Source organism: Anopheles aquasalis, chromosome X (genome assembly GCF_943734665.1).
Source record: "Anopheles aquasalis chromosome X, idAnoAquaMG_Q_19, whole genome shotgun sequence".
NCBI classification, from domain to species: domain Eukaryota; kingdom Metazoa; phylum Arthropoda; class Insecta; order Diptera; family Culicidae; genus Anopheles; species Anopheles aquasalis.
In genome coordinates this window covers 3,752,562-3,775,442 of record NC_064876.1, presented here as the reverse complement: position 1 = coordinate 3,775,442, position 22,881 = coordinate 3,752,562, and the positions used below count along the sequence as shown (strand labels likewise).

Genomic DNA, 22,881 nt, shown 5'->3' with positions numbered 1-22,881 from the left:
GTTGCTGTTTTATATGCCATCCATTTGAAGACAGAAAGTAGAATGGTTACGTCACAAAAAATCGCCAAAAATGATCCTTTTTTTTTTTCGCCCAGATATTACCCTTACTCGGGTAAGGATGTAGATATTGGTTTGGGATATTGGGGGGGAGGGGAGGCGGGACTTACAGCTCTCAATCTCCACCGTGCAGTTCTGCGAGTCGAGCGGATAGTAGTGCAGATCCATCATGCAGGCGAGCGTCGTGGTGAAGCGCATACCGTACGTCACCGCACCGTCCCCGGCCAACCGGACCAGCTTGTTCCGCTCGGTCACGTCGTGCAGGAAGCTGTTCTTGTCGTTCGCGAAGAACGTATCCGGTACCCAGATCTTCTCGGCAAAGTCACCGGACAGCGTAATCACATCGTTCGCCCCGTCGTCCTCGATCATGATGTCGCCACCGCCACCACCACCACCACCGCCGCCGCCGCCCCCCGTTGTGTGGTCGTGCTGATTGTCACCCCAGAGCGCGTACGCATTGAACGCTAGCCGCTCGTCCTTCCAGTACTGGTTGAGGTACATCGTGATCGTGTAGTCCTGGGGGGGGGGGGGGCGGTGACAAACAAAACAAAAGAAAAGAAAACAAAAAACAAGTGTGCGCTTAAAAGTTCGAAAGCAAACGAAACCACTCGCCTTGCCTTACCATATTCACTTCGGAAATGGCGTCAAAGCTCGCTATCGTCAGATCCATGCCTACGTGCAGTGGTTCACCTGCCCGGCCCGGGGTGTTGCAAAAAGCTGCATTGCGTTAAAAGTTCTCCCAGTATCCCCCTGTTACCGTACTTACCGCCAAAGTTGGGCCGTAGCCTGATATCGTAGCCCTCCAGTATGCGGGATATTGTCTGTGTTACGTTCTCCAGCCGGCCCGCCGCCATCGACTTGGGGTGTACGCTGGGGTGGCAGAAACAGAAAACAGAAAGAAAAAAAAAAAAACAGAACCATCACCATCATCAAACAGCACCGGGCGGGTGTGGTGGTGCACCTTTACCTGCGCAACGCCTCGTTCATCTGGACCGAGCAGAGTACAAGCAGCAGCGGCAACAGTAACAGGAGCCCCCCAGGTTGCCACATCTTGCCGTGCGGCCGGGCAACACTGCTACCATTGAGTGAAGCGAAGGGTTCCAGTACCATGTGGGCCCTCTTCCTCCTCCTCCTCCTCCTCCTGCTCCTGTCCCGTAACTGCCACCGTTGTGGCTTGCTTGCTGTTGCTTGTTGTTGCTTGCTGTTGAGTGCTGATGTAGAGGGGGTGAAAGACAGTAGAAAGACAGTACAGGCTAGTACATCTTTGCGACACAACTCTGCGCCTCTCTCTCTCTCTCTCTCTACTATCAATGGCCGGTCTAGTTCCAATTCGATGCTCCGGTTACAATCCCGGAATGAGGACACTGTGTGGTGCGGGAGTCCTTTGCTGGTATCGGGCTGGGATGGGCGGCAGTAAGGAAGAATCGGGTACAGAAGCTACTCCTTCCAGTGTCTATACCCTGGATACGCAGGAACAAAGGATCCTGGAGCAATGGCAATGCCTTTTAGCCCTTTTTTTTTTTTTTTTTTTTCGTAGGAGTGGACGCGGATTCACGTGCAGACAGACACGGGAGACACTACTGGCTACGTCCGGCACTACCTCTACGTACTACTTTATCTAGGGAGGAGTAGCAGAAGCAGCAGGACCTTCTACAGTCACTTGAAACACGATGAACAGGCAGTCCGATCGCAGTTCCGGTTGATTGCGCTGCAGTTACATAATTGAGTGTGGAAGATAAGTAGCGCGTAGCACGTAGCAGCAGACGGTTATGTAAACAACTCGCCGGGTGGGTGTGGAGGCCCAAGATTGGGTGGGTGAAATCGGTTTTAGTTGCCCACCTGGTGTGACCTGGCGTTGTTCCTCACGAACTTGCGGGGCTACCCTTTGGGCTGCCTTCTTCTCTTTCTCCTACACCTTCACCACCACCACCACCACAAGCACTTTGTCCAGCATACACACCAGCTGAGAAGCGGAGGCGAAGAAGGCGAATTAGCACGACTGGTGCTAGGATATTCGGAAGGTTATCTTGAAGGATAACGCGATATGGACGAACAGAGAAACGAGAGAGAGAGAGAGAGAGACAGACGGTGAGAGAGAGATAAAGCAGGAAGGAATATAGGGAGAGTGAGAGAGAGAGAGAGAGAGAGAGAGAGAGAGAAAAGACCGAGATGTCTTCTTGGAACACTGGGAATAAAAGCGAGAAGAAGGCCGGACATAAAAGAGCTGAATCGGGAAAGGGATTCTACACTTTGCACTTTAAGTTAGATAATTCCCAGTAACAACAACAACAACCAAAGAAGGTACTCCAGTGTTCCATTATCCACGCCAAGCAGCCAGCCAGAAAAGAGAGACGCAACGGACGCAACTCGTTGCCTATCAGAGGTCTAATCAAAAAGAGAGAAAAAAAAAACAATCCTCCATACTTCCGCAAGTCGAAAGATTATTCTGGTGATGATGATAGTTGACGCGATGTTTGGCGCTGCTACACACTACTGAACACATACACCCGGGCACACCTGCAAGCGCGGACGGACGCACCTTTTGCACGTTACTCGACAACCATGACAACCAATCGGACCATCCCGTCTACGGATGCTGTGCAAGCCATGCCGTGGCCACTACTAGAGTATTACTGCTGCTGCTGCTGCTGCTGCTGCTGCTGCTGCTGCTGCTCCTGCTTCTGTACTGTGGTCTCTTACCCTCCTATGCCTCCTGGCGGTGACTGGAGTGACAAGTCACCGATTCACCGATCGGATTAGTCGGTGAAGTCGCTTTAGCGAGCGTCCGATACGATAAGGACGACGGGTGGGACCGAACCACGGCATCCACTGGCATAGAGAGAGAGAGAGAGAGAGAGAAACAAAGAGAGAGCGAAAGGAGTGTTCGTCGAAGGCGACGATGGCGACGCGATGTGACACGAGCGTGCAGCATCCGCATCCGGAGCTTCTTTAACATCCCCCCCCCCTCCCCCCCATAAAAACCCACACACACAGACGCACACACAGCATCCGAATGAGCTGCACAGGTTCCTTTCCATCCCATCCCATCGGTTCGCACACGCGCACATCGCTCGATGTTTGACAGCCGCCAAACACCTGTTCCAACAACCAACCAACCCACCCATCCACCCATCGAAAAACCCTTCCTTAAGTTGTACAGGGTGAGGCAAAAAAACTGCAACACTGTTTGCAAAAAAAAAAGGCCATATCTTTTTCATTTTTGTTTGGGTTTTTAGTGAGGAAAACAAAAAAAAACCGACGGAAAGTTTAGTTTCTATTTTCGGTATGTTACTTTTTGGATGAATGATGCTCTTGAGACCCTAGAAGAGACCTTCGAGATAAATCAACAAATGCATGTGCCAAAGCCATTAAGGGTGCGCTTTGGTAGTTAATTTTGTTTGGTGACACATATTTTTAACACGTTTCACTGAATGCTAACCCTTTCAAGAGTATTGTGTAAACGTTTTGGATCAATCGAAGCAAAACTGACAAAGATGCAGATTTTTTTAAATCCGCATTTCATACGAGGCTCCATGCAGCTCGCTACTTTGAAGAGCGTTTCCCGAAAATCAACGTTCCCATCGTACCGTAGAAACTGCTGGACCGATCGACTTGAAACTTTTAACAGTTCATCTTTACACTCTTTGCCAGGTAGCCCCGTCAAGAAATCACGAAAATTGTCGATACTTTTTCTTAAACAATTATGTAAAGCTCGTTTTTTCGGCAGAATCGCCAAAAACCATCACTTTTCCAACTTTAAAAATCTGCCGAAAATCGAAAAATTGGAAATTCAACACAAAGTTGACGGGGTTACCTAAATAAACTTATGATCTTTCAAACGAGTATCCATTTGTATTGTTTTAAATGACCCATCATGTCGCTACGATGGGCACCGGAAAAAAAAGTACCTTTTGCGACGACACGCCTATCAACATTTGATGTCACGGATTAATTTATCAGTGAATTTTGCTCAAAACAATACCAGATATTCTTCAAAAGTTGTCGATTAATATGCCATTCACTTGAAAAAATAAAGTTGATTGGTTACGTCACAAAAAAGCGTCAAAAACGGGCCTTTTTTCTACCCGAAAATACCGAAGCCCCCCTTCTTAAAAAAGTTCATTGCAGTCCTAGAAATGCAAGCAATGCATGTGAAAGCACACCAATTCATTTCTGTGGAGATTGCAACAGGACTCGGTATCTTCGCCGCAAAGCAACAGCGAGACATGAGATTGGCGAAAAGAAAAACGTTTCACACTTCATTTCCGCGTCTCATTGACTGTCAATATCTGTGGACATAAAAAGGGTAAGACTTCGCCGTTTGTGGTGTTTTAAAGAGCAAGGTTAGACCTAAAAAATGACATACTTTTGACCAGAGTGAGCAAACGCTTCTCTAAGAATGAGCCCAAAATGCCACAAAGCACCCTGCAGGGCAACGAGCGATGGTTTCTTCTACGATTGCAAGACCATAATTAATTCAAAAAGTAACATACCGGAAAAAAAACTAAACTGATTCTAAAAGTTTATAAAATTCCCAACATTTTTCGCTTTTACCCAAATAAAATTCGCACAAAAATGAAAAAGATATGGCGTTTTTTTTAACTGTGTTGCAGTTTTTTTTTTTTGCCCCACCCTGTATGTGTTACTAGGCGTGTTACTAGCTCCCCCGCCCCCACCAAAAAATGCTGCAAGGCATGCTCCGAGAAGCACCGTCCGCTCCGATTCTCCCCCACGCGAAAGGAAGAATGCCGCTAGAAACGGGCGAAGGCGAAGCTGGCGAGCGGAAAATGTAGATCAAACGGATGTTGGGCGATTAGAAAGGATGCATGGCGAGCAAGCGATGACCAGCGAGAGATTCGCTGACGGATTCGTTTTTTATTCTTCCAAGATGTGCAAAAAAAAAAACAAGGGATCTGAAATGATCGCACCCGCCCTAGGAAGTCATAAAAGCATGAGAGGCGTAAAAGAGGGTTTGAGCGAGAGAGAGAGAGAGAGAGAGAGAGAGAGAGAGAGAGAGAAAACGATGGCGGTTTGGCGACACAATTTGAATATCGCAATTAGTGGCGATCCATTCGCGCACTCTCATCCTTTTTTATTGCTCGCAAGCTGTCGATCTGCCGGTATGTTTTTTCGTTTTTTTTTTCTTTTGTTGGAGGGGAGGGCGGGCCTCGTAACTCGCCACAATTGTATTGCGTCGTGACTGTGTTGGCAGGTGAGTGGGTGGGTGGGTGGGTGGAGTGTGTTCATTGTGTTCCTAGCTCAATTTTACCTGCTCATTTCAGCAGAAAACATGATCGTCTTTGCCCTTCCACGTCACTGGCGGTAAAAATGGGAATCCGATTATGCACTCGCTGGTACCATTGTTCCCACCCCTCCCCGGGCCCCCGGGGGGCAGGAGGCCCTTCGGGAAAAGTGGGAAGAAACGGGATGCCAACCCCACCATATTGTAATGTAATGTGTGGCATTGCATCGCACCGGGAAACGCAAGCGAGCGCGCCACTCCATTATGCTTGCGAGTACGAAAACCCTCTGTTCCTACCCCACCCCCTCTGGGGTTCCATTCTATTTACTCCAGCTACTAGCGGTTAGCATACCAAAGACATGCCACGCTTGTTCGTGTGTTCTAGGTTTGCCCGCGCGCGCTCACCACATGCCAGAAGAGCGCCAACAGCATGCCGGACTCGTCCGGATAGTCCTCTCGCCGCCCTCTCTCTCTCTCTCTCTCTCTCTCTCTCTCTCTCTCTCTCTCTCTCTCGCGCTCTCTCTCTCTCTCTCTCCGCCTGCTTCCCATTGCCCCTCCAGGCGTTTGCCAAGGACCTTCAATCGCGGACCATCGGAAGGATCGCATCTTCTTTCGTCGACCCCTTTTCGCCGGCAGCAGCAGCAGCAATTCATGCCACGCAAGCTTTTTTATGAATAGTATGCACACACACACACACACCGAGACACACATACACACATCTTTTGGGTTGGTTGCGGTTCACTGGCAATGCAAGGATGATGATGTACGGCGACGTTAGCCACCGTTGCCGTTGCCAGTTTCAAATTGTCCGCGCAGAGAAACGCACTTCGGGCACCAGCAGCACCAGCAGCAGCAGTCTCAAAGTGGGTGCGCCGCCACGTCGTTTGCTGACCGTGGGACCTCAGATCCTGTCCTGTTTGAATTCGATTCATAGCCGCGCACATACCCTGCTTTTCCCGCCAAGCGCGGAAAGTGTTGGTTTGTATTGTTGTTTTGTTTTGTTTTGTTTTTTGTTTTTTTTTTTTTTGTTGAAGTTCGTTACGTTCTACCAAGCTAGTCAGTTCGCTCACCCTCCGGGCCTCGGTTGTGGTGTGGATTTCGTAGCAGCACAGAATTGCTGGGACGAATAACGCACCAACATCAATCAATCAATCGCTCAACAACAACAACAAAAAAAAAGAGGCATAATTCAGAGGGGTTGAACGTTTTAATTAAAAGCGTATTGCGTACGTAACTCCACTCCGTTTTCCTTCCCTCTAACCCCCCCCCCCCCTCCGCCGGCGAGATATGTTTTTAAGTTTCTGACACATTAAGCCAATTTCAGTCAATTTTAATTACAAAACCCCTGAATCTGCTCTGCAATTGAGATTGAGATTGTAGATATTGGTTTCCTTCGTTTTTGTTTTTTTTTTTTTTGCCCAGGATTGCGTATCCTAAATCCTCCCTTCGAAAGGCGGTTGGGTACCCATTTTATGGGGCGCCTCCACCGGCCCAGCAACACAACCAAAAAGGACGTCACCAGCACACACCGCACTGGATAGTGAGGTGAGCCCGATCAGATTAGATCGGGGGCGGGTTTTTTCGTCTTCTTCTTCTTCTTCTTGTTTGTTTCTCAACAAAAGACAAAAGGCAGCGCGCTGCCAGCGTTCATTTGTGCCGTGTGTGCGCGCGCGAGTGTGCGGGTGGCTGGTTACCCTTGCGATCGTGAGTTGGACTCCCACTTTCGTCCAGTAAGAACAGACCACCGTGGTTCGTCGATACGGACAATGGCACGTCATTGGCAGCACCATCTACCGCTGATAATGCTGATCAGGTAATTATATTCTTTTTGGTTGTTTTTTTTTGGTAAAAAAACAAATAACTACATCGCTCTAAAAAATGGACTAACTACTGGAGTTAAGAATTAGAATTATCTTTGAGGGGAGGAGATAGAATAGGATGTATTTGGTACGTAATAGCTCCTTTTCCCTACACCCTCACAAGATATTTTATGTTTATAACACTTTTAATGGGTTATTTAGCCATTCAAATTGGCTGTTACAAACCCTTGAAACTGTGCAATTTAATAGAGATGTAGATATCTGTTTTTTTATCGGTTTTTCTTGTTCATCTTTAACGTGGGGGCTTCGGTATTTTCGGGCCGAAAAACGGCCCGTTTTTGACGATTTTTTGTGACGTAACCATTCTACTTTATTTTTTCAAATGAATGGCATATTAATCTACAACTTTTGAAGAATATTTGGTATTGTTTTGAGCAACATGCATAGAGAAACTAATCCGTGGCATCAAATTTTGGTAGGCGTGTCGTCGCAAAAGGTACTTTTTACGGTGCCAATCGTAGCTGCGTAAAGGGTCATTTGAAATCTATACAAATGGATACTCGTTTGAAAGATTATAAGTTTATCTAGGTAGTCCCGAAGAGGTTTGGTGATGTTCTAAGTTTTCGAGTTTTGGCAGATTTTTAAAGCTGAAAAAGTGATGCTTTTTACGATTCTGCCAAAAAACACGAGCTTTACAAAATTGTAAAAAAAAAAAGTATCAACAATTTTCGTGATTTCTCGACGGGGCTAAATAGTAAAGAGTGTACAGATTATGTGTTAAAAGTTTCAAATCGATCGGTCCAGTAATTTCTACGGCACGATGGAAACGTTGGTTTTCGGGAAACGCGCTTCAAGCGAGCGAGCTGCATGGAGCCCTGAATGAAACGCGGATTTTCAAACATCTGTATCTTTGTCAGTTTGGCTTCGATTGATCCAAAACTTTTACACAATACTCTTGAAAGGATCAGCATTCAGGAAAAAATGTTAATAACATATGTCACAAATCAAAAACTTAAATACTGAAGCCTTCCATTTCGCAATAAAATCCGGTTAAAATCAATCAAATCCTTGTGCGTTGTTCACACTAAGGTGCAGCGCTGCAGCTAAGATCCTGGATCGTGATAATTCTCTCTCGAGAGAGAGAGAGAGAGAAAAAAAAGAGAAGGGGAAGAGGGAGGAGAAGAGTCAATTAAGTCCAAACCGACGGACCGAACGGTAAACCGCGGTCGACGCTCGTCCATCAAGCATCCCTCAGCAGCATTCCGCCAGTTTTTCCGTTACGATTTTTTGTCTTGTTGTTTTCTTTCTTCTTCTTTGGTGCGGTTACAACAAACCGTTTCAAGCAAGCAAGCAGAAGCAGGGGGAAGAGAGAGGGTGACAGGAAGTGAGGGCACCCCCCGCTTAGTGACTCCGGGCACTCGAGCATCATTATCATGCAGGCGAATGGCATCGATTTTCCCCCCCCCCCCCCATCCCCCTCGCTAATAGTGTCAACTGTTCGGTGTCCATCCTCGTCCTCGTCCTTCTTTCTTTTCATGCTTCGACTGCAGCATGTCCTTCATCCTTTCCATCCCTTGCTGCATTCTGCCCGCCACTCCGGTTGTTTCTGTCCTTGCTATCCCCTTTTTATTCTTCTTCCGTTAGCCACGCGAAATCACTTCCTCTGTCCGCCCACCCCGCCGGGGCCACTAATTGCTCGAGTGGGGGGGGGGGGGGTGGGTGAACCCGGTTGCGCCTAGCTGCAACAACGCGTGCTGAAGAGTTGGGTGCACTCTCAAGCATTCGTCGGCGAAACGGTTTAACTGGTCTAATTACCATCCAAGTGGGTATTTCCTGGACCACTGGTAGGTATAGGGCCAGTAGCAGTTTTGCAAGAGGAGTTCGCTACTACTGCGTCGGCAATTAGTGGAAACGCGCCTGCTACACATTCAGATTCCATGTAGCGGGAGTGCAGGGCGTGCAGGCCGCAAAAAAAAACGAAAGCAAAACTGAAAGGAACCCGGGAGTAACGTAGGTATTAAAAAAAAAAGAGACAAAAATTTGCCGATTTTTCATGGGCAAACTGTCCATCGCTCTGCGGAAACTAAAAATGCAGCATCAATAGTAGTTACCGATGAGTCCGATCAGACAAAATTTGAAAGCTCTATCAGTCGAACTCTAGTCGTGATGGCGCGAAAAAAGCGAAGCAACTTCGTTCCGAGGTTTGTGCATTTTCAAAAACGACCAAAAAGATCATCGTGCGCCACTTTGTCAGTGTCGGATGTGGCCGTTTCCAGTATCTACAAGCTCTTGGCACATCTTGGAGGTCGGTGCAATGGTCCAAATAGTTAAAAAGTATCTGGAGTACATAGGCATACATGTCAGCGAAAGCGAATATCCCGGCCACTAGACTCAGAGCAGCAATTAATGTCACAGCGACAGCGGTTGACCACGAGTTATGTGCCTGATCGCCACCAATGCCACCACCATGCGATCGCAACACACCGACGGTGCATCAATCCCAACACTAAAGCTGACGCAGCAGACACGCGCCGAATTGCCACAGACGCAACCGCGAGCGACCGGCGAGACATCGATGGCGTATCAATCCCGACACCGACGCGACGGTCTTGCTGACTCCAGATGACACCGGACCCCAACGCACGTGGCGTCACGTGGACAAGAGGTACGAGCTAGCGGCTCGTTCGAAGGCAGTCTTAGTACAAACTTCAGTCTTTAGTCAGGGCTCATGGAGGTAGGATAAGATTTAAGAATAAATTCTTTTTTTAAAACTCGAACCACGAGGTCACTCCCATAATTGGCGCAGTCGGCTAGGCCTTACCCACGTTAATCCAAAGTTCATCAGGTCAATCAAGTGCAAAGTGAAATTGTGCAGTGCTCAAAACGTAGCGCGAAAGACTTTCATAAAATTGTCAAAGATTGTGCTCGACCCGTAGCGCAAGACGTCCGGCAAGGGATTCATCGCGAATTCTAAAACCATCCCTCATCACGAAGGCGATTTGTGGCGGCTTGTTACCGGAAGAACCAAGGACTCAACGGCTGGTTTCAACCTCTCGGGGTAGGGTAAGAAAAAGAACATACCGAAAGGGTAAGAAAATCTAAACCAAGCTAAGCTTCACAAGTGACAGTGTACACTAGATTACGTAACACAAGTTCTAATAACAAGTGCATGCTAGGTTTCAAACCCTTTCCTAAAGTAAAAGGACGCAAGTTCGTGAAAAGCAAAAGCATGGAAAACGTTACAATGCAAACTCTCTACGAGAGCATGCTTAGCATGGAACAGAGGCTGAGGGAGGTGCAACAGGAGAACGTCCAATTGCGGCAACAAAGCACGCATACAGATATTTTCCGCATCCCCGACCCAATCAGGGTTATTCCCAGTTTCGACGGGAATAAAAAACAGCTGAACGCGTGGGTCACCACGGCCAAAAATACACTTGACCTGTTCCGTAATAGAGTGACGCAAGAAGCGATGCAACTCTATGAACAGACGGTTATTAATAAAATTGAGGGAAAAGCCCGCGATACGATTTGTGCGAATGGTAACCCAACGAACTTTAACGATGTTGTGGAAACCCTTGAAACAATGTATGGTGATAGGTCAGACATGGCTACGTACCAAACGCAGCTATGGTCCCTTAAGATGGATGAATCCATCCACGTGTATTATAAACGCACAAAAGAACTCACTCAGAGTATGAAAACGCTGGCGAGACAGCAACAACTTTATGTAAATCACTGGGAAGCAATCAATCACTTCCTAGAACAAGAATGCCTCGCAGCATTCATTAACGGCTTAAATAAGCAATACTTTGGCTATGCGCAAGCTTCCAAACCAACAGATTTGGAAAATGCATATGCATTCCTATGCAAATTCCAAAATGCGGAAACCGCACAAAAACAAACCAAATACGATAAGACGCAGAGCTTTCAGAATAAACAAAACAATAATTTCAAAAACGTTGGAAAACCAACACAAACTAACCAACACACTCCTCAAGTGTACAAACCAAACAAGCAATCGGACCGATACAAGCCGGTACCGATGGAAATCGATCCATCGCTAAAGACTCGTCAAAGCAAAATTTACAATCATGATGCAGGACAAGTTGAATCACAGAACGATGAAAACGAATCGGAAGAGGAGGAATCAGAAGAGGAGACAAATTTTCAGGTTGCTACCCAACAATGCCCTCCGAGATAAACGCGATAAATGGTTTACCATTTGTCACGATTACATTACCAACCGGAAGTCAGGCAAAACTACTTATAGATAGTGGTTCGAATAAAAATTTCATCTCCCCAAATCTGATTCCTGCACGACTTCAGAAGCCGTGCCACCATATTGAAGTAACTAACAGCAAAGGCAAACATACTGCCACACGCAAGTTCACCACAGAACTTTTTGGGATTAAAAGAAAAATCCATTTTTATCTTTTTAAATTTCACAAGTTCTTTGACGGAATACTGGGATACGAAACCCTCTCAGACATGCAAGCAATGGTGGACGTCGCTAATAACAAGTTAGTTCTTCCACAGAAAACAATCAGTATGAACATCCGCACAATGGGATCACCGGAAATTACAGTCAATCGACACTCAGCGAAGATGGTTAAAATTCCAGTAGATAAACAAAACGGGAATGTCATCCTAAGAAGAGACATAAAAATCGAAAACACAATAATTCCCGCTGGACTTTATGAAGCAAACAACGGATACATTAATGCAGTTGCTTCAAATTTTGGTGACTCCGTAACATTCTCATGGACAAAACCAGCAAAAACCTTTGCCATTAAAGACATAGTCGAAATTAACAATAATACATCTATTGTAGGTCAGCAATCATCATCCATAGCCATCTCAGAATTAGAAGGTCTCATCCGACACGATCATCTTAATCAGGAAGAAAGACAGGCATTATTTAAGGTTCTTGGAAAAAACGTGAGTATATTCCATAAGGACAGTGAGAAACTGTCTTGTACCACAGAAATCCAACACCACATTAAGACCACTGACGAAATTCCAGTACACACAAAGACGTACCGATACCCACAAATACATAAAACAGAAGTGGAAAAACAAATGAATGAGATGCTAACAAACGGCATCATACAGCATTCCGTTTCACCATGGACATCTCCAATTTGGATAGTCCCCAAAAAATCAGATGCCAGCGCCAAGAAAAAATGGCGCATTGTCATAGATTATCGCAAGCTAAACGAAAAAACGATAGACGACAAATTCCCCATCCCACTTATCGAAGAAATTTTAGACAGACTAGGCCGTAGTATGTATTTCACTACATTGGACCTTAAGTCAGGTTTTCACCAAATAGAGGTGCACCCGAAAGATAGACCAAAAACAGCTTTCAGCACTGACAAAGGACATTTCGAATTTGTACGTATGCCCTTTGGCCTAAAAAACGCACCGGCAACATTCCAGCGCGTCATGAACAACATTCTAGGAAATTTGATCGGCACCTGTTGTTTAGTGTACCTAGACGACATAATTGTTTTCGGAAATTCTTTGCAACAACATTTGGACAACCTAAACAAGGTTCTTCAGAAATTATCACAAGCGAACCTCAAGGTACAATTTGACAAATGCGAATTCTTGCAAAAGCAATGTGAATTTTTGGGTCACATAGTAACACAAGACGGTATAAGACCCAACCCGAACAAAATCGAAAAAATTCTCAACTGGCCAACCCCTAAAAACACCACTCAGATTAAAGGATTTTTAGGATTGCTTGGTTACTATAGGAAATTTATTCGCGACTTTGCAAAACTCACAAAACCGTTAACGAAATGCCTTAAAAAGGATACGAAAATTGTACACGACGAAGAATTTTTAAATTGCTTCAAAGAATGTAAACAACTTTTAATTACCGATCCCATTCTTAAATATCCCGATTTCAATAACAAATTCATTTTAGAAACAGATGCAAGCGACTTCGCTTTAGGTGCAGTTTTATCCCAAAAATACGATGATGGGAAAGAACACCCAATTGCATATGCTTCTCGAACATTGAACAGTGCAGAATGCAACTATTCTGCAACAGAGAAAGAATTACTGGCAATTGTATGGGCCACAAAGCATTTCAGACCATACCTTTACGGCGTTCAATTTGAAATACGCACCGACCATAAGCCACTCGTATGGCTTAGACAGAAAAATGACCTAAACAGAAGGCTTTTAAACTGGAAATTAACCCTGGAGGAATTCGAATTCGAAATTAAATACAAAAAAGGAACCCTCAACAGTAACGCAGATGCACTTTCCCGCATACAAAACAATCATGACGTAACAATAATCAATAGCAACATGGAGATTAACACACATTCTTCTGACGACATGACACAACACTCTGCAGACACTGACGATGGCGATTTCATCCCATGTACCGAAAAGCCACTGAACGAATTTAGAAATCAAATAATCCTCAAAATTTCCACTCAAGACAGCATTGAAGCTACTACTATGTTTAGAAAATATCATAGAGTCACTATTAACAAACAAGTATTCAGCCCAGGTGTCCTAATCAATATTCTAAAAGAATATGCATCTACGGAATGCCATAACGGAATACTTTGTGACAAACATACGCTACTAAATTTACAAACCCTCTATAAGAATTTCTTCTCTAGAGCCAAAACATTCAAAATCTTTTGGACAGAAAAACTTTTAGAAGACGTTACAGACGAAATAGAACAAGACGCTATTATCGAAAGGCAACATAATACCAACCATAGAGGAATTAACGAAACTAAACTTCACATTTCCAGAAAGTATTTCTTCCCGGACATGAAAAGCAAAATAACAAAGTTTATCAACATGTGTAAACTCTGCCAAAAGTCTAAGTATGAAAGACGCCCATATAAACAGAAATATGAACTAACAGCAACACCAACAAAGCCGTTGCAAATTGTTCATATGGACATCTTCATAATTAGTAACACCTATTTCCTAACACTTTGTGATAAGTTCTCCCGATTAACATCAGCTATTCCTATAAAAACCCGTAACACAGTGCACATAATCCATGCACTGACCCATTTTTTGGCAAACATAGGAAAACCTTCCCTTCTCGTCATGGATCAAGAAGCTTCTTTTACCTCCACACCTGTGAAAGAATTTCTCGAAGAGAACGACATAGAATATCACTTCACAAGCGTTGGACAGTCCTCTTCCAATGGAACTGTAGAAATTGTCCATAGAACAATTAGAGAACTTCACAACATTATCAGTAACAAAGATTCGACAAAAGACCTGTCAGAGAAAGCAAAGATCAACTTATCTGTTGCTATCTATAACGATTCGATTCACTCTCAAACAAAATTAACCCCAAAGGAATTATTTTTTGGATATAAAAACGAAGATCCAGTCCCCGCAGACCTAGACGAAAGAATAAGACAAAAGGAAGAGTTTTACAAACAGTTCTGCGAGAAACAAAAAGCAAAAAAATTAAAAGACCTAGAAAAATTAAACCAATCTAGAGAAGAACCAGAACAATTTTCAACTGGGGACGTGGCATTCGAGAGGAAAAGGAATAACCTAAAGCATCAAGAAAGATACAGAGAAATTACAGTTCTTGACAACAGGCAAGCCAATGTCATCGACGGAAACGGAAGAAAAATTCATAAAACTAAACTAAAAAGAAAAAGAAAACGATAAAAAATAATTATGATAATAATAATTTACATTATCCCATTTCATCTTATCTTTTTAGGAATAAAAAAAAATGAAGACAGCAGTAATCTTACTATTATTAGCCTTAAGCGGAAAAGTTAGAAACTCGCAACTCAAAATGCAAGATCTAGGCAAAAATCCGGGAATATTCGCCATCAAGTTGGGAACAGCCCGAATCATCGAGAATTACCATCTTGTAATCCATAGTTTCAACATAAGCAAGTATGAGGTAATAGCGAAACAGTACAAAATTATTATCTCCGAGTTAGACGAAAAATTAGAAACGATCAGAAACCATTCAGACACTACGCAAGAGTCAAACAATCAATTATCGGATATAGGAAATATCCTGAGGCACAAGTATGATCAAATCTATTCATTGTTACAAAATTTTAAACCGATAGTTAGAAAATCTAAAAGATCCATTGACATCCTAGGATCAGTTATAAAAACAATCACAGGGAACCTGGACCATAACGATTATGTAGAAATAACGGATAAACTAAATGTACTGCGACATTCCACTAACAAGCTAATAACAGGAAACAACAGACAAGTAAATATCAACGAAAGTTTTGAACAGCGCATAAACAACATAACACAAGCGGCAAGAAGTCAGGCGAAAGAAATTCACGATTTCATCCGGCAAGCTGGATTTTACTCTAACGATCTAAGCGCACTTCAGCAAAAACTCCACCTGCACAACGTCATCTTCAGCCTCGATAATGTGAGGGAACAATTGACCACAATCTTCGAATCAGTACAGCTAGCCAAACTCGGAATAATTTCTAAAGCACTACTTTTTCCAAAGGAATTGGACTTTATCATACACATACTTTTGGAAGAAGGGCTCAACATAACGAGTTACGACCAAGCGTATGAACATCTAGAACCAGTAGCAATCCACCACGATAATCAATTACAACTACTGATAAAAGTTCCAAATTTTCGGAATGGAAGCTACCATATGTTAAGGATGGAACCAATTCCAATCAATCATTCAATTATACACATACAGTCTAAATATGTCGTTACCAGCAAACTAGAAACATATTTAATTGACAAATTCAACTCGATCGAAGGAGAATACATTATTAAGCTCACCAATTTACGGAATGTCACCAACAACGAATGCGAACATCAATTACTTCGTACCAACCAGAGTAAATGTGTGTTCATGCAACACAATAACAACATGGAAGTCACATACATAGAGAACTACGGTACACTCATTAAAAATGCTCGATCAGCAACGTTTGACAATACTTGTGGATACGAAAAGAAAAACATTACCGGTACATTCTTTGTAAATTTCAAAAATTGTTCAATCTTCATCAACGGGCTTAAATATTCCGAAAAAGAAATGCAGACAATAGCAAACCCGGACATCATACCAATATCCACGATACGAGTATCAGAAACAACACTGGAGTTAAACGAAATTCAGAACCTAACCAAATTGCATATAAATAACAGAGATAAAATCAGATACATTGAAAAAATGAATCATCGCATCACCACGCACCATATCATGAGCGGAACCATCGTCGTAACCGTAATTCTTATATTGGTAGCATATACTGCAAAAAAGATCAGCGGACTCCAAGAGAGAATCACGATTCGAGTCCAACCAAACCCGATCCGAGACGGCTCGATCTAACGAGGGGGAAGTTATGTGCCTGATCGCCACCAATGCCACCACCATGCGATCGCAACACACCGACGGTGCATCAATCCCAACACTAAAGCTGACGCAGCAGACACGCGCCGAATTGCCACAGACGCAACCGCGAGCGACCGGCGAGACATCGATGGCGTATCAATCCCGACACCGACGCGACGGTCTTGCTGACTCCAGATGACACCGGACCCCAACGCACGTGGCGTCACGTGGACAAGAGGTACGAGCTAGCGGCTCGTTCGAAGGCAGTCTTAGTACAAACTTCAGTCTTTAGTCAGGGCTCATGGAGGTAGGATAAGATTTAAGAATAAATTCTTTTTTTAAAACTCGAACCACGAGGTCACTCCCATAATTCACGATCGTCAAGTTTATTTTTTTGTGGCGGTGGTGAATGAACGCGATGCCTCATATCATATATCTCATTCTAGATTATTAAAAGGCACTTCATATTCTACTTCCTCGCACGAAAAAAGTGAGCTGTAAAGTGAAATTCACTGACACACCAAGTTCCTCAAGAAGGCCCTGCATTGGGTAACAGAATCAGCTGCCCTTCTTTAAGGGGGGGCTTCGGTATTTTCGGACCAAAAAAAATGCCCGTTTTTAACGATTTTTTGTGACGTAACACTTTCCACTGCATTTTTTTCAAGTAAGTGACATAATAATCTACAACCTTTGAAGAATATTTGGTATTGTTTTGAGCAACATTCATTGAAAAATGAATCCATGCCATCAAATTTAGGCAGTCGTGTCTTCGAAAAGATACTTTTTCCCGGTGCCCATCGTAGAGCTGCGTGATGGATCATTTGAAATATACAAATCGATATTCGTTAGAAAGATTGTAAGTTTATCTAGGTAGCCCCGGAGAGTTTTTGTTGATATTCCATTTTTTCGATTATTGGCAGACTTTTGAAGTTGGAAAAGTGATGGTTTTTGCGATTCTGCCATAAAAACGAACTTTACAGGTTTGTTAAAAAAAAAAGTATCAACAATTTTCATAAAATCTCGACGGGGTTACCTGGCAAAAAGTGTACAGATTATGTGTAAAAAATGTCAAAACGATCGGTCCAGTAGTTTTTACGGTACCGATGGGAACAGACACAAAGTAGCGAGCTGCATGGAGCCTTGCCTTAAATCGCGGATTTTCAAAAATCTGTATCTTTATCAGTTTTTCCTCGATTGATCCAAAACTTTTACACAATACTATTGAAAGGATCAGCTTTCAGGGAAAAATGTTAAAAACATGTGTCACAGATGAAAAATAAATACCGAAGTCCCCCCTTAAATGAAGAGAACACAGAAAGAGTTGAAAAAACATGTGCACAAATATGTTTTGCGACTTCCAACTGTCGAAATTACCTGCCTAACTTCCAGAATCCTACTCGGAATGGCGTAGAATTGTTTTTTTTTTTTTTTGAAGATAAACTGATAAACTCCCTGTTCCACATGTAATTTACCGAACTCAATTATCTGTCAAAGTTTTATTTTTTGTATCGCCATTCAAAATTTCTCTCTCTTGTTTTTCAATGCATACCTTACGCGCACTACACGACCCCCCACCCCCCCCCCCTCCCCTCTCCCCCTTTCATCCACAACAGCATCTGCGGACCTTGGGGCTATACGCTGGTGGGCGGTGTGGCCCAAGGACACCACGCCACCACCCCACCGTCCGGTAACGTTTCCACCACGGCCGAGCTGCACCCGTTCGCCCGGAAGTACAAACTGTTCTACCTCATCCCGCACCGGCTGGACCGGCTGCTCAAGCACGGCAACGGATCGTCGGAGCGTCCCGTCGGTGTGCGGAACGGCAACGGAACGGCGGCGAACCCGGGCACCACCGATAGGATGCTGCTGCTCGGTCCACCCCGGCCCTACCTGCCCCACGAACCATCGTCGGAGGGGCACAAGTTGCGCCACTTCACGCTCGGTGCTTCACGCTCAGCAACAGCGGTGCTGGATCAGCGGGACCCGGTGGGGCCACACCGCACCACGATGCGGGAACGCTCCACCCGGGACCGGTACTACATCTACGGTGGTGCCCGGTTGCCGGAAGGGACGGAAACCGAACCGGCACTGATCGACCGGCGGTTCAAGCGGCGCTCGGCCGTGGATGACGTGCTGAGCAAGAACATCACGCTGATCCTGGAGAATCTGCTGAAGCGGTACGAAAACTCGCAGATGCCAACGCACGGCCAGGGCGTACCGACGGTTGTCCAGACGAACATCCTCATCCGCAGCATGGGCCCGGTGTCGGAGCTGGACATGGACTACTCGATGGACTGCTACTTCCGGCAGTACTGGCGCGATAAGCGGCTCAGCTTCCACGGGCCGATCAAGAGCTTGTCGCTGAGCATTAAGATGCTGGAGCGGATCTGGCGCCCGGATACATACTTCTACAACGGGAAACACTCGCACGTCCACACGATCACGGTGCCGAACAAGCTGCTCCGGTTGAGCCAGGACGGGGAGATCCTGTACTCGATGCGGCTCACGATCAAGGCGTCCTGTTTGATGCAGCTGCGCAGCTTCCCGATGGACCGCCAGTCGTGCCCGCTGGTGCTCGGCAGTTACGCGTACTCCCGCCAGCAGCTGATCTACCGGTGGAAGGACGAGGACTCGGTCAACTTTGTGCCGGGCATGACGCTCAGCCAGTTCGATTTGATCAGTTTCGGCCAGAAGAACTACACGTTCATTCGGCGCGAGGGTGAGTTTTCGGTGCTGCACGTGTCGTTCAACTTGCAGCGCCACACCGGTTACTTTCTGATCCAGGTGTACGTACCGTGCATTCTGATCGTGGTGCTGTCGTGGGTTTCGTTCTGGATCCACCGGGAGGCGACCAGTGATCGGGTCGGTCTCGGTATCACGACCGTGCTGACGCTCTCCACCATCAGTCTGGATTCGCGGACCGATCTACCGAAGGTACGGTACGCGACCGCTCTCGATTGGTTTCTGTTGATGAGCTTTTTCTACTGCATCGCAACGCTGCTCGAGTTTGCCGGTGTGCACTACTTCACCAAGGTCAGCGCAGCGCTGTTGCACAGGGTTACTGGCATGAAGGTGTTACCGATTCAAAACACTGTAACTTTTTTTGTTCTGAAATGATTGCGTACTGATTTCAAGGACAAAATTGTTTTAGAATAATTAAATTTTCATAAAACTATTCGCTTCAGCTCGATGTGGCCACCTTTTGGCTCGTCTAGAGACTTCTAACGGCCCCGAAAAAAAATAGTTGATGCTGCACGAATGTGATTTTGCGGTATTTTGGCTCGGTTCGCGTCAAATCGCATTACATTAGCTCATCCATACTGGGGCTTATTTTTTTAGTCCACACCTTGCTCTCTAACTTGGACCAGACGGAATGGTGCTCCATCGGATTTGGGTCTGGTGAAATCGAAATTGAAGTAGTGGAACGAAATGAAGTGTGGAACATGATTTTTTTTTTCACCATTCTTGGTTCGCACGAGCTTTATGAGACGATTCCGAGTGTTGTAGGAACGTCCATGGTCTGTGACCGAAATGATTACGTGTCCACGGCTCTAAAGCACCTTCTGAAACATATTATCAATCACGTGTCGCTTTTTATTTGACTCCAGGATCGATGAAAACAGTTGAAGAGCGCCCCCATCAGCGGTCACAACGGTCCAAACCGCTTTATTGCGATGAGAAATTGCGTAACTAGTGGCCGTACTTAGGCTCAAATTTAAGGATGAACCATCGGGCAAGTAAACACGATCGCTTTTTATAGGCTATGGACTGATTATTTTGATTTTTTTTTTCTCATCGACGAACAGAATATTTGATAATTCGCCACGTGTCGTGCACTGCGCAACAACCCCTTTGCTCGTACCGCACCGAACTTTAGCTTTTGCTGCGGTGTAAGATTGTGTGCCTTTTTGGAAGTTGTAAGGCTCAACCTTGAGATCATTTTTCATTATGGGTTGCATAGGATCGAGCGAAATTTTCATATCTTTTGCGAGACCTTTTTATGGACTGCGACGCGGATTTCGTTGAATTCTGGCCATCAATTTCCGAAACCATTTCTGGCGATATTGCGCGTTTGTTTTGGTCCATTTTCATAGCGTTTTGTAATGCTATCAGGTACCATTGTATCGATTTATGGAGCGATACACAATCATTTTGATCATTTTAAGGTGACTAAGCTCACGAATTATAGCTGAAGGTTGTGATTTTCGAGCCAAATAAACGCCATCACAGCTGTATGTTTGAATTGCATCACGATAAAAAAAAAAAAATCTACAAAACATAGAAGCAAATGCTTTTGAAAGCTTATAAACAATCTATTAAACTATAATTAAAACAATTTTGGCGTCGATATTACGAGCGGTTTGAAAGATACAGCAGTGTGAATTTGGTAACACTTCATATCAGTAACCCTGTATTTGCGCGAAACTTGTGTGCCCCTGAATCCCCGGTTCTCTCTCTCTCTCTCTCTCTCTCTCTCTCTCTCTCTCTCTCTCTCTCTCTCTCTCTCTCTCTCTCTCGGTTTGTTTTGTTTCGTTTTCCGCAGGTTGGTAGCGGTGAGATCCCGCTGGACGAGGAAGAATGGGAAGATCTGGAGGGTGGGGACGAACTGCGGGATATGGCGACGTTGCAGCACCCGCACCTAGCAGCGGTCGGGGTCGGCGGGAACGTGAACGAGTCGCCCCGGCTCATTGCCGCCCGTCGCCGCAGTTCGCTCATCTGCCCGATCTACAACGATCCGGCGCACATGTTCAAACCGACCTCGTCCCACCTGTCGACGATGGAACGGACGACGCAAACCGAACCACCGAAGGAACCGACCTGGAAGCAGATTTGGCTCTGCTTTCTTGGTGACGATCAGTTCCGGCGGCGGCGCCAGCGTGAAGCGTCCGCACGTGGTAAGATTCGCTGGTCGCTCGATTGATGCCATTCACATGTTTTTGTTTTTGCTTCACATTTCTTTTCCTCTTTTTTTTGCTGGTTCTCCTGCGGTGGCAAGGCGGTGGCAATCGGCACATCAACAGCGTCTCGCTCATCGACCAGGCTGCCCGCATCCTTTTCCCCACCTCCTTCACCTTCTTCAACATCCTGTACTGGCTTGTTTACTACACCTACCAGGCCGACTTTACCTGGAGCCCGCTCAAGGAGGTGTGAATAGCGATAGGGGTGCAGCGGATCGAGCTTAACAACGATCTACCTCCCATTCAGCGCACCCAACGTCCCTGTCAACTCTACTTCCCGTTCCGTTTCAAGCTGTGTGAAGCTGGTGTGCCCGGCGAGTTCCCGAAGAGCGTTGCTCTGTAGGAAGCGCACCGTAATCAGTAGAGCGCAGTCTGCTGGTGCACCGCGCACAGAATCTATGCAAAAATGAGAGATATTCTTCCACTATCCTTTCACAGAGACAATACGAAACAAAAAAGGTGCTTCTGACGACTGTGTCTCTGTGCTGCACTGTTGCAAGCTACAGTTATGCGGGGGGGGGGGGGGGGGCTTCGGTAATTTTTGGCCAAAAGAAAGAAAGAAAAGGTATATTTTTGACGATTGTTTATGACGTAACTGTTCAATTTAATTCTTATGAGAGGGCATATTAAACGGGAGCTTCGGTATTTTCGCTCCAAAAAAAGGACCGTTTTTGACGATTGTTTGTGACGTAACCATTCTACATTATTCTTTCATGTAAATGACATATTAATCTACAAGTTTTGAAGAATATTTGGTCCTATTTTGGGGAAGATTGATCAAAAACTTCATCCATGGCATCAACTTTACGAAGGCACCTTCTGGGAAAAGGTACTTTTACCGGTGCCCTTCGTAGCTGCGTGATGGGTTATCAAAAAATACAAATCGATACTCGTTTGAAAGATTATAAGTTTGCCGAGGTAGCCACGGAGAGTTTTAGTTGAATTTCCGATTTTTCGATTTTTGGCAGATTTTTGAAGTTGCTTTTTACCATTTTGCCTAAGAACACGATTTTTAATGATTTGTTTAGAAAAACAGTATCCACAACTTTCATAAATTCTCGACGGGGTTACCTGGCAAAAAGTGTGCAGATTATGTGTTAAAAAAATCAAATCAATCGGTTCAGTAGTTTTTACGGTACTGGATGGGCACCGACTTTGAAAACGTTGGTTTTAGGGAAACGTTCTTCAAAGTTGCGCTCTTCAAAAATCTCTAACTTTGTCAGTGTTGCTTCGATTCACCCAAAAAGCTTACGCAATGTTCTTGAAAGGATTAGCATTCAGGGAAAAATGTTAAAAGTATGTGCCACAAGAAAAAAAACCGAAGCCCTCCCCCCCCCCCCCCCTTAACAGCATAAAGGCATAGGAAGGTAAAAGAGCGTTACTTAGGAATAGGTTAGGGAAAAACACACAAAAGAGAACTAGATTAATTAGCTGTTATTCTCATTTTAAACT

At 45.0% G+C, this 22,881-nt stretch overlaps 2 protein-coding genes across 8 annotated transcripts in view; one reads left to right on the top strand and one right to left on the bottom strand.

Moving 5' to 3' along the window:
- Positions 1 to 2,866, bottom strand: part of LOC126569132 (gamma-aminobutyric acid receptor subunit beta-like) — a 6,177-nt gene extending 3,311 nt beyond the window's left edge. Inside the window, exons 1-6 of one of the 7 annotated variants that reach the window (XM_050226052.1) lie at positions 2,563 to 2,743; positions 1,897 to 2,083; positions 1,025 to 1,268; positions 824 to 927; positions 680 to 747; positions 168 to 573 (exon numbers count right to left, since the gene is read on the bottom strand). In XM_050226052.1, coding sequence (XP_050082009.1) covers positions 168 to 573; positions 680 to 747; positions 824 to 927; positions 1,025 to 1,167 — 721 coding nt within the window. In that variant the 5' untranslated portion in view covers positions 1,168 to 1,268; positions 1,897 to 2,083; positions 2,563 to 2,743. The other 6 variants (XM_050226044.1, XM_050226061.1, XM_050226078.1 and 3 more) reach the window with 6 other exon arrangements.
- A 4,224-nt stretch (positions 2,867 to 7,090) lies between these two features.
- Positions 7,091 to 21,622, top strand: LOC126579065 (gamma-aminobutyric acid receptor subunit alpha-6). The gene is made up of 4 exons (XM_050242362.1): positions 7,091 to 7,112; positions 18,085 to 19,504; positions 21,015 to 21,366; positions 21,468 to 21,622. The coding sequence occupies exons 1-4, from the start codon at positions 7,102 to 7,104 to the stop codon at positions 21,620 to 21,622; spliced, it is 1,938 nt and encodes a 645-aa protein (XP_050098319.1). The 5' UTR covers positions 7,091 to 7,101.
- The last annotated feature ends 1,259 nt before the right edge of the window (positions 21,623 to 22,881 follow it).

Coding starts and splice junctions, on each gene's coding strand:
- LOC126579065 (XM_050242362.1), top strand. Junction 19,505..21,014: donor GTGTGCACTACTTCACCAAG/GTCAGCGCAGCG, acceptor CGTTTTCCGCAG/GTTGGTAGCGGTGAGATCCC. Junction 21,367..21,467: donor GCGTGAAGCGTCCGCACGTG/GTAAGATTCGCT, acceptor TGCGGTGGCAAG/GCGGTGGCAATCGGCACATC.